The sequence below is a fragment of the Daphnia pulicaria genome, chromosome 4 (genome assembly GCF_021234035.1).
Source record: "Daphnia pulicaria isolate SC F1-1A chromosome 4, SC_F0-13Bv2, whole genome shotgun sequence".
NCBI classification, from domain to species: domain Eukaryota; kingdom Metazoa; phylum Arthropoda; class Branchiopoda; order Diplostraca; family Daphniidae; genus Daphnia; species Daphnia pulicaria.
The window spans coordinates 216,868-228,864 of NC_060916.1; the positions used below are offsets into that span (position 1 = coordinate 216,868).

The 11,997-nt window shown below is 44.4% G+C and overlaps 2 protein-coding genes across 2 annotated transcripts; one reads left to right on the plus strand and one right to left on the minus strand.

Moving 5' to 3' along the window:
* Window positions 1-1,295: 1,295 nt before the first annotated feature.
* LOC124336354 lies at window positions 1,296-2,600 on the minus strand. Its single transcript, XM_046790129.1, has 2 exons — window positions 2,590-2,600; window positions 1,296-2,510 (listed from the first exon to the last, which is right to left on the minus strand). The coding sequence occupies exons 1-2, from the start codon at window positions 2,593-2,595 to the stop codon at window positions 1,575-1,577; spliced, it is 942 nt and encodes a 313-aa protein (XP_046646085.1). The 5' UTR covers window positions 2,596-2,600; the 3' UTR covers window positions 1,296-1,574.
* Window positions 2,601-8,593: 5,993 nt separating this feature from the next.
* Window positions 8,594-9,898, plus strand: LOC124336353. Its single transcript, XM_046790128.1, has 2 exons — window positions 8,594-8,604; window positions 8,684-9,898. The coding sequence occupies exons 1-2, from the start codon at window positions 8,599-8,601 to the stop codon at window positions 9,617-9,619; spliced, it is 942 nt and encodes a 313-aa protein (XP_046646084.1). The 5' UTR covers window positions 8,594-8,598; the 3' UTR covers window positions 9,620-9,898.
* The last annotated feature ends 2,099 nt before the right edge of the window (window positions 9,899-11,997 follow it).

Genomic DNA, 11,997 nt, shown 5'->3' on the forward strand with positions numbered 1-11,997 from the left:
CCTGGACGTGGACGTCCACCCGGACGTGGACGTCCACCCGGACGTGGGCGTCCACCCGGACGTGGACGTCCACCTGGAGGTCGTCGTCTTCCGCCCTGGCCTTGAGGATCCATCATGTGGAGCATATCTTCGATTTCGTCAGCCGTTACGGGTTCATCACGACCTCTGCGTCGAATGCGGATACGAACTCTCAAAGGATCAGCCATCCGCTCCAAGTCGTCGTCTTCCATTTCTTGGTCGTTCATGTGCATCACATTTTCGATTTCGTCAGCCGTTACGGGTTCCTCCAGGTCGTTTCTCAACACACATCCTCGGAATTTTCGAAAGGACATGGGATCTTGTAATTGGTCCATTTCATCGTCGTCGAACGTCATGGCCGCTGTGGTGGCCAGGAGCATTCCGCACAAGGCGGCCAGAAGAAAAGCAATCTAAAATCAAGACAAAATTGAGAATCATTTTGGAAATGGAAAACATTTTGCGAATCATGTCATTAAAATGAGAAAAGATGTTTGTTACCTTCATGATGACGGACTGGTTATAGTCGATTTTGGCTGGCTTTTGCAGCTGTGTAGCTGAGCTGAGCTGAGCGACCAGCTGATGCTCTACAGCTCATCGACACGGCTGTTTTATACGTTGCCAATGTTTTGACGATTTTGATTGCGGCAAGGTGAGAATAATGGGATAACAAGAAAAGGACGAGCTGGGTTCAACAGAAATAATCGAGACAGAATAATCTGCTGGGAGAATCGGCCAAGGTGAGACAACAATCATGCATTAGGCGCGCTTAATGTCCGCGGAAATTTCGGACGAATCGACAAAACAGTATCGAAGAAAAATACAGTACCTATTAGCTTGATCACTTTGTCCATCATGACCGTGATGACAGGTGTAAATAAGATATTTAATGTCCATGACACGATTTACAATTCAGGTTAGATACTGTATTTTCTTATGAACTCTATGCATTTAATTGTAATGAAGTAGGGTATAGCCGATAGTCTTCCAAACTTACAATAGTTTGTCATTATACTTTGCCATTCAGATTTTCGTAATTAATGCGAAATAAATCATGATTGAAATTTGAAAGATTTTTAATAAATAAAATAAATTTTATTTATACCCGGCTATTATTTGTGTGTCTTGACAAACTACCATCAATTCAAAAAATTAAGCGGTTTTTGGTTTATTTAATGATTTTCTGAAAGACATTATGCAGTTAGTATACTGATATTTGATTGCACTCATTTTATTTTAATTCTGTGCTACTACGGTTCAAAGAATTGACTGACGAAGAATTCATTCAACATGTGTATTTATAGACCATAAACCAAGTTTAACTTTCCAAAATGATTTCAAACGTGCTTCTTTGTCGGTATAGAGAACAGTAGGTAGATATAGCGGTGAGGAAAGAGAACAATCAAAGACAAATCAGTAGCGCAATTTCATCATGCAAAGCGAGAAGACATGTGGGCCGGATGAATGGAAGACGTCCACAGCTCTAAAGAATGGTTGTCGGCAAAAGGGAGACCAGCAAAACGTTAATGAATTGTATTGGGGTGTCCATCTCGTCCAAATTAAAATTTCTTCATTCGCCAGTAATAAGGTTTGTAAGGACGGTAACGATCGTAACGATCTGGCGTACGAATGCGGATGCGCTCTTTATTGGTGATGTCTTCGATCAGCGGATCAAACCAACGTCCAGCTTCGCCTCTTTTGGAATAACGTGATCCTTTGTTTTCCATGGGGCTGTCGAAAAAGTAAGGGCTGGGTCTAGAAAAGAAACCCCCGTAACCAAATGGGAAACCCATTCCAAATGGCCGGCCTAAACCGGCTCTCATACGAATTCGGAAGAACGGGTCGGACATTAATTCATCCAAAGCTGTAATTCTACCCGGAGGAACAAATTTTGATGGAACACTTATGCGGAATCTCGCTGGATCGGCCGTTGACTCTTCGCCATCTTCCATTCCAACTCGAGGATCAAATCCTGGGAAAGACGGTCGAACGCGAATGCGGATTCTCACCGGATCGGCCATACGTTCCTCATCGTCGCTATTGCTGTCGTCTTCCATTTCCGGGCCGGATGATCTTGGAGAATCCTCATCATCAGCTACAGCAGAAGATCTTTCCTCAGTTTCGTCAAAGCCAAGTCCGAATCCACCGGAAAGACCCAGTCCACCGAGTCCAGCATATCCGCCAAGTCCAGCATACCCTCCAATTCCGGGAAATCCACCCATTTCACCAAGTCCACCCATTCCACGCATTCCGACACCAAACGGAGGGCGTCGAATGCGGATACGAACTCTCAAAGGATCAGCCATCCGCTCCAAGTCGTCGTCTTCCATTTCTTGGTCGTTCAAGGGCAAACCGAATTCTTCCTTGTCCATTTCATCCGCCATCGAGAATCCGTGCTGGAATCCATCGTCTTCTTCATCTTCGACAGTCATATCAGCCGTGACATTCACCAACAGTCCAAGTCTGCACAAGGAGGCGAACAGAATTAAATGAGCCTAATTAATTGATTCAGTTGACGAGAAAATCAAAATTAATAATCCTGAAATGAACACAATCAATCGATTAATCTCATACCTTCATGACGACAGACAAATCAGTCGCAATATGTTCCAACTCTGAAGCTATAGTTGGCTTGAACGCACCTCTCGGCCTACTGATTCAAATTGTTATGGGCGATCCGGATCTTTAATATACACCGACGAGCAAGGTCAAATCCCAAACTGATACATTAGATCGGGAACATTCAAAAACAAATGCAGGACACCCAAGGTTAAACATCTGAGGAATAACAGAAGAAGTTTGTGATGGCAGCATCTGTTGATCTCTTCGCGGAAATCGCAGGTAAAGTATATGCACCTGGAACGGACACAAATAACGACTTCATTATTGGTTATGCAGAACTACTCAATGACATCTCACCTGTCCTCTTGAAAACAATATCGAGAATTGTCTGCAGCAATTGGTATAGTCAATAAACGGGATAATGTCTTTAGGGAACCATGGCCACAGACTTCACCATTATACGAATCGATGGCCGTGAGCAATAAATATGCGCAAATAGGTTAAAGGCTTACCTTTCAAAGAAATATTAATCCCCCCACCAATAACATTTCGTGCTAGCGAATGAATACTAAAAAAAAAAGAGTTGCAGAGTTGTGTTAATGAATTCTTGAAAAGCGTGTTCGCTATACTTTACAGAGTATACACCTGACCGATAGCGTATTTAAAAGCTCGGCCGTGTCTGGAAAAAGTCACAGAAGAACTCCTACTTTGACATTGGCAAGTTGGGTCCATCTTCCTCTTATTCATCGTTCACCATGGCAAAGGTAAAATCAAGTCCCAATCCATTGACTTAGTTAGTGTCATAGGTATAATCATTTTTTTTTTTTATGCAACAGGTCTGTTTCCTTTTGGCCGCCTTATGCGGATTGGCCTCACTGAGTGTGACGTTGGCGGAGCCAAGCAGCAGCCCCATGTATGGTGCTACCCCAGTCAAGTATCCAGCTCCTGCCACTTATCCAGCGGCTCCCGCTCCTGCCAAATACGAAACTCCAACCACCACTGCAAAGTACGAAGCTCCAGCTCCTGCCAAATATGAAGCTGCTCCCAAGTACGAGGAGAAGAAGGCAGAATATCCAATGAAGCCGGAATACAAGACCGAAGAGAAACCAATGGAATACAAAAAAGAAACTTACCCCATGAAGATGGAATCCGGCGGGAAAAAGTACAGGCGATCCATCGACGATGAGATGGAGGAGGAATCCGAAGAATCCCATTCCGAGCCGATCAAAGCTCCTTTCAAACTGTCCAAAACGGATGTCAAAGCCGTCCGAGATGCCGTCATCACAAAACTTCTGTCAGAGAGTGATCCCGGTTTTGGCAAGTCGATCGCTAAGGAAGGAGCTGGTGTACTAGGATCTTTAATCGGTTCCAAGATTCGCGGAGATTCTTTGACTACGGCGAGCGATCCTGCCCGAAAAGGGAAATTAGCTGGCCAACTCGCCGCTAATTTGGCCGGAGGTGTTTTGGGTGGACTGCTGAGCGATGAGAAATGCTGGCGTATTGGATTGTCGAGGAAACAAGCCAAAGCTGTGCGTGATGCCGTGATGACGCAACTGGTGGAGGAGAGCGATCCTGCCTTCCGCAAATCGTTCGGCAAGGCGTTCGCCAAAGAAGGAGCCGGTGCAGTGGGATCTTTCATTGGTTCAAAGATTCGTGGCGGGGATCCTCTTTCCGTCACTGTTGCAGATCTAGTCCAGATGTACGGAAGAGATCCTGCCAGAGGAAAGACGGCGGGGAAAATTGCCGGTCGGTTTGGTGCTGGTGTCTTGGGTGGATTGCTGGGCAATGAAGAAGCTTTGTCCATGGAAGACTTGGAAGATATGATGGACGACATGGAGCCTTATAAAGGTCGCTGGTGGTAATAGCCCCGCCAAGTCTTTCTTGTTCACGTTCCAACTGACGCCGATCAAAGCATTCCAGATTCAAATTGTTGCGCCAAACCTTTTTCTCCTCAAACGATATTTCTTTTTCTCATTACGTGTACAATGTCCGTGAACTGTCGGGTTCGTTTTGGTTCTGTATGGAAGCATGACTTTCTTATATGAGTAACGAATACATCGCGAACGAGGAGATGCCGGTGCGGCGGTAGGTCCCTCTTGGTCATAACAAATTTCTAGTTGCACTTTTGCTTGGAGTGTTTAAAGTTTTCGAATGTGATGGTTTACCCACAGGTCTAAGTTGTGAGGTACAAAACCGGGCCGGATGCTGTGATGCCCTAATCTGCATTCGTTCTAAAAATCAGTTATTTATTGAATCCTAAGTTCCTATACCCTATAACTGAGTAAAAAAAAAACGGAAATGAGCCAAACCGTCCCAGTCAACTGCCTAGCTCAGAAATAATCCGTACTACGTCACCATTTAGAAGCAACGCCAGCACCAAATAGTCAAAAAGGAAGCATAAAGATTACTTTTTCCTACCTTTAAGCCTGAGAAATGCGGGCACCCGCCACAAGTGCTCCATCTACAGTAAAGTTGAATACACCAGGAGGGGTAAGAAAAGAAGAGTCGTCGTGAATACACCCACACTCACATGGGTGTACACGAGGACAAGTCTACATCATTGGTTAGCCCAAAAACCGATCGTTTCCGTTTTCTTCTTAATTTTAATTTTTTTCCCTACTTTTGTGAAACTTCAAAACGGCAATACAAAAGCAAACGACACATGTTTTCTAATTAGCCGTGTTTACTGTTTAGTAAGATATCGATAGAAATGATTAATAAGAATCGACCTTCCTCCCCTTAATCCAAACCCCTTAAAATAATCCAAATCCGCGCTCATGCTGCAACATCCGCTGTATACGAATCGGGATTATTTTAGTATCGTATAGTTTGTATCCACAAGTTTTCCTAATAAGCTCTTGCTTCCCTTACCACTCTCAAGTCCCAAGATCAAAGTAAAAATCAAATCAAACAGGACGTCCACAATCTCCGTATTATCCTCGGTAAAAATATAGGTACGCGAAATACATTTAGATGCATTAGATGTATATTTCACTACAAAAATTTGATTTCAAAATACAATTCCAAGAAAACACAAATGAGTAAAAGCATGTTCAATCGGCAGCATTTGAAAACAAAAAGAATTCGAGAAAGAGTGAAACTACAAATTATTTAACTATAACCCAATGTTGATGAATATTCAACATGACAATCACCAAGAGCCGTTAAATGCTTGTTACGTTTTCCCGCGTTAGAGGTCATGTCGTTGCTGTCGTCCGAGTCGAAAAAGCGACGGCCCCAGCCTCTACCCCAGTCACCACCCCATCTGCCCCATGGTCTGCTCCAACCCCATCCGAGGCCCAAAAGAGGATCTTGCCGATCTTGTTCCATTTCATCGTCGGTTGTTGCTGCCGATTGGTAAATGTTGTCGTTGCGTCTTCCTGGACGTGGACTTGTTTGCCTGGGATTATTTCGTTGGTCTCCACCTTTTCCGCCACGTCCTCTGCCTTGAGGATCCATCATGGGCATCAGCATATCTTCGATTTCGTCAGCCGTTAACAGTTCTTCCATGTCACTACTTCCCCCGCTACTTCCACCGCTACTTCCCCCGCTCCTTCTTCGGCATCCCACAGACTTCTAATTGGTCCATATCATCGTCATCGAACCCTCAAACGCTTAAAGGTAGGAAAAAGTAATCTTTATGCTTCCTTTTTGACTATTTGGTGCTGGCGTTGCTTCTAAATGGTGACGTAGTACGGATTATTTCTGAGCTAGGCAGTTGACTGGGACGGTTTGGCTCATTTCCGTTTTTTTTTTACTCAGTTATAGGGTATAGGAACTTAGGATTCAATAAATAACTGATTTTTAGAACGAATGCAGATTAGGGCATCACAGCATCCGGCCCGGTTTTGTACCTCACAACTTAGACCTGTGGGTAAACCATCACATTCGAAAACTTTAAACACTCCAAGCAAAAGTGCAACTAGAAATTTGTTATGACCAAGAGGGACCTACCGCCGCACCGGCATCTCCTCGTTCGCGATGTATTCGTTACTCATATAAGAAAGTCATGCTTCCATACAGAACCAAAACGAACCCGACAGTTCACGGACATTGTACACGTAATGAGAAAAAGAAATATCGTTTGAGGAGAAAAAGGTTTGGCGCAACAATTTGAATCTGGAATGCTTTGATCGGCGTCAGTTGGAACGTGAACAAGAAAGACTTGGCGGGGCTATTACCACCAGCGACCTTTATAAGGCTCCATGTCGTCCATCATATCTTCCAAGTCTTCCATGGACAAAGCTTCTTCATTGCCCAGCAATCCACCCAAGACACCAGCACCAAACCGACCGGCAATTTTCCCCGCCGTCTTTCCTCTGGCAGGATCTCTTCCGTACATCTGGACTAGATCTGCAACAGTGACGGAAAGAGGATCCCCGCCACGAATCTTTGAACCAATGAAAGATCCCACTGCACCGGCTCCTTCTTTGGCGAACGCCTTGCCGAACGATTTGCGGAAGGCAGGATCGCTCTCCTCCACCAGTTGCGTCATCACGGCATCACGCACAGCTTTGGCTTGTTTCCTCGACAATCCAATACGCCAGCATTTCTCATCGCTCAGCAGTCCACCCAAAACACCTCCGGCCAAATTAGCGGCGAGTTGGCCAGCTAATTTCCCTTTTCGGGCAGGATCGCTCGCCGTAGTCAAAGAATCTCCGCGAATCTTGGAACCGATTAAAGATCCTAGTACACCAGCTCCTTCCTTAGCGATCGACTTGCCAAAACCGGGATCACTCTCTGACAGAAGTTTTGTGATGACGGCATCTCGGACGGCTTTGACATCCGTTTTGGACAGTTTGAAAGGAGCTTTGATCGGCTCGGAATGGGATTCTTCGGATTCCTCCTCCATCTCATCGTCGATGGATCGCCTGTACTTTTTCCCGCCGGATTCCATCTTCATGGGGTAAGTTTCTTTTTTGTATTCCATTGGTTTCTCTTCGGTCTTGTATTCCGGCTTCATTGGATATTCTGCCTTCTTCTCCTCGTACTTGGGAGCAGCTTCATATTTGGCAGGAGCTGGAGCTTCGTACTTTGCAGTGGTGGTTGGAGTTTCGTATTTGGCAGGAGCGGGAGCCGCTGGATAAGTGGCAGGAGCTGGATACTTGACTGGGGTAGCACCATACATGGGGCTGCTGCTTGGCTCCGCCAACGTCACACTCAGTGAGGCCAATCCGCATAAGGCGGCCAAAAGGAAACAGACCTGTTGCATAAAAAAAAAAAATGATTATACCTATGACACTAACTAAGTCAATGGATTGGGACTTGATTTTACCTTTGCCATGGTGAACGATGAATAAGAGGAAGATGGACCCAACTTGCCAATGTCAAAGTAGGAGTTCTTCTGTGACTTTTTCCAGACACGGCCGAGCTTTTAAATACGCTATCGGTCAGGTGTATACTCTGTAAAGTATAGCGAACACGCTTTTCAAGAATTCATTAACACAACTCTGCAACTCTTTTTTTTTTAGTATTCATTCGCTAGCACGAAATGTTATTGGTGGGGGGATTAATATTTCTTTGAAAGGTAAGCCTTTAACCTATTTGCGCATATTTATTGCTCACGGCCATCGATTCGTATAATGGTGAAGTCTGTGGCCATGGTTCCCTAAAGACATTATCCCGTTTATTGACTATACCAATTGCTGCAGACAATTCTCGATATTGTTTTCAAGAGGACAGGTGAGATGTCATTGAGTAGTTCTGCATAACCAATAATGAAGTCGTTATTTGTGTCCGTTCCAGGTGCATATACTTTACCTGCGATTTCCGCGAAGAGATCAACAGATGCTGCCATCACAAACTTCTTCTGTTATTCCTCAGATGTTTAACCTTGGGTGTCCTGCATTTGTTTTTGAATGTTCCCGATCTAATGTATCAGTTTGGGATTTGACCTTGCTCGTCGGTGTATATTAAAGATCCGGATCGCCCATAACAATTTGAATCAGTAGGCCGAGAGGTGCGTTCAAGCCAACTATAGCTTCAGAGTTGGAACATATTGCGACTGATTTGTCTGTCGTCATGAAGGTATGAGATTAATCGATTGATTGTGTTCATTTCAGGATTATTAATTTTGATTTTCTCGTCAACTGAATCAATTAATTAGGCTCATTTAATTCTGTTCGCCTCCTTGTGCAGACTTGGACTGTTGGTGAATGTCACGGCTGATATGACTGTCGAAGATGAAGAAGACGATGGATTCCAGCACGGATTCTCGATGGCGGATGAAATGGACAAGGAAGAATTCGGTTTGCCCTTGAACGACCAAGAAATGGAAGACGACGACTTGGAGCGGATGGCTGATCCTTTGAGAGTTCGTATCCGCATTCGACGCCCTCCGTTTGGTGTCGGAATGCGTGGAATGGGTGGACTTGGTGAAATGGGTGGATTTCCCGGAATTGGAGGGTATGCTGGACTTGGCGGATATGCTGGACTCGGTGGACTGGGTCTTTCCGGTGGATTCGGACTTGGCTTTGACGAAACTGAGGAAAGATCTTCTGCTGTAGCTGATGATGAGGATTCTCCAAGATCATCCGGCCCGGAAATGGAAGACGACAGCAATAGCGACGATGAGGAACGTATGGCCGATCCGGTGAGAATCCGCATTCGCGTTCGACCGTCTTTCCCAGGATTTGATCCTCGAGTTGGAATGGAAGATGGCGAAGAGTCAACGGCCGATCCAGCGAGATTCCGCATAAGTGTTCCATCAAAATTTGTTCCTCCGGGTAGAATTACAGCTTTGGATGAATTAATGTCCGACCCGTTCTTCCGAATTCGTATGAGAGCCGGTTTAGGCCGGCCATTTGGAATGGGTTTCCCATTTGGTTACGGGGGTTTCTTTTCTAGACCCAGCCCTTACTTTTTCGACAGCCCCATGGAAAACAAAGGATCACGTTATTCCAAAAGAGGCGAAGCTGGACGTTGGTTTGATCCGCTGATCGAAGACATCACCAATAAAGAGCGCATCCGCATTCGTACGCCAGATCGTTACGATCGTTACCGTCCTTACAAACCTTATTACTGGCGAATGAAGAAATTTTAATTTGGACGAGATGGACACCCCAATACAATTCATTAACGTTTTGCTGGTCTCCCTTTTGCCGACAACCATTCTTTAGAGCTGTGGACGTCTTCCATTCATCCGGCCCACATGTCTTCTCGCTTTGCATGATGAAATTGCGCTACTGATTTGTCTTTGATTGTTCTCTTTCCTCACCGCTATATCTACCTACTGTTCTCTATACCGACAAAGAAGCACGTTTGAAATCATTTTGGAAAGTTAAACTTGGTTTATGGTCTATAAATACACATGTTGAATGAATTCTTCGTCAGTCAATTCTTTGAACCGTAGTAGCACAGAATTAAAATAAAATGAGTGCAATCAAATATCAGTATACTAACTGCATAATGTCTTTCAGAAAATCATTAAATAAACCAAAAACCGCTTAATTTTTTGAATTGATGGTAGTTTGTCAAGACACACAAATAATAGCCGGGTATAAATAAAATTTATTTTATTTATTAAAAATCTTTCAAATTTCAATCATGATTTATTTCGCATTAATTACGAAAATCTGAATGGCAAAGTATAATGACAAACTATTGTAAGTTTGGAAGACTATCGGCTATACCCTACTTCATTACAATTAAATGCATAGAGTTCATAAGAAAATACAGTATCTAACCTGAATTGTAAATCGTGTCATGGACATTAAATATCTTATTTACACCTGTCATCACGGTCATGATGGACAAAGTGATCAAGCTAATAGGTACTGTATTTTTCTTCGATACTGTTTTGTCGATTCGTCCGAAATTTCCGCGGACATTAAGCGCGCCTAATGCATGATTGTTGTCTCACCTTGGCCGATTCTCCCAGCAGATTATTCTGTCTCGATTATTTCTGTTGAACCCAGCTCGTCCTTTTCTTGTTATCCCATTATTCTCACCTTGCCGCAATCAAAATCGTCAAAACATTGGCAACGTATAAAACAGCCGTGTCGATGAGCTGTAGAGCATCAGCTGGTCGCTCAGCTCAGCTCAGCTACACAGCTGCAAAAGCCAGCCAAAATCGACTATAACCAGTCCGTCATCATGAAGGTAACAAACATCTTTTCTCATTTTAATGACATGATTCGCAAAATGTTTTCCATTTCCAAAATGATTCTCAATTTTGTCTTGATTTTAGATTGCTTTTCTTCTGGCCGCCTTGTGCGGAATGCTCCTGGCCACCACAGCGGCCATGACGTTCGACGACGATGAAATGGACCAATTACAAGATCCCATGTCCTTTCGAAAATTCCGAGGATGTGTGTTGAGAAACGACCTGGAGGAACCCGTAACGGCTGACGAAATCGAAAATGTGATGCACATGAACGACCAAGAAATGGAAGACGACGACTTGGAGCGGATGGCTGATCCTTTGAGAGTTCGTATCCGCATTCGACGCAGAGGTCGTGATGAACCCGTAACGGCTGACGAAATCGAAGATATGCTCCACATGATGGATCCTCAAGGCCAGGGCGGAAGACGACGACCTCCAGGTGGACGTCCACGTCCGGGTGGACGCCCACGTCCGGGTGGACGTCCACGTCCGGGTGGACGTCCACGTCCAGGTAGACGGCATTAAATCAATTTTTATTTAATTTTTTATTTAATTTAACGAAACGATTTAAAATCAAATTTGATTCAGCAAACACTGGTAGTGGTAGACGCAACGACATTTTCCAATCCCCAACAACAACTGACGATGAAATGATGCAAGATCCTCTACTTGGCTTCGGATGGGGTTGGGGAAGCCCATGGGGCGGATGGGGTGGTTGGGGAAGAGGCTGGGGTGGTTGGGGAAGAAGGGGCTGGGGTGGTTGGGGAAGAAGAGGCTGGGGCCGTCGCTATTTCGACTCGGACGACAGCAGCAACCAGGAAATGCAAGGAGAAGAACCGGAAACAATCAGCGCCGACGATTTGGAAGATTTGATGACGCTGGATCCTCAGGGTGGAATGGGCGGTGGATACAGAGGAGGCCGGGACCGCTACAGGGGAGACCGTGACCGTTACAGAGGCCGTCGCAACGACATGGAGCTCTAACGGAAGCAAGCATTTAACCGGCTTTTGGTGATTGTGATGTTGAATATTCATCAACATTGGGTTATATTAGTTAAATAATGTGTAATTTCACTCCGAATTCCTTGTTTCGAATGCTGCCGATTGAACATGCTTGTATCCATTTGTGTTTTCTTGGAATTGTATTTTGAAATCAAATTTGTGTAGTGAAAATATACATCTGATGCATCCAAATGTTTAATTTTTTACTCCCATCTGTCGCCACTTCTAATGTTGAAATATTTTAAAAAGAAACAAATGTTTTGTCCATCAGTAGGAAATTGATAATTCAAGTTAAATGTAATTTGAATAAATCAT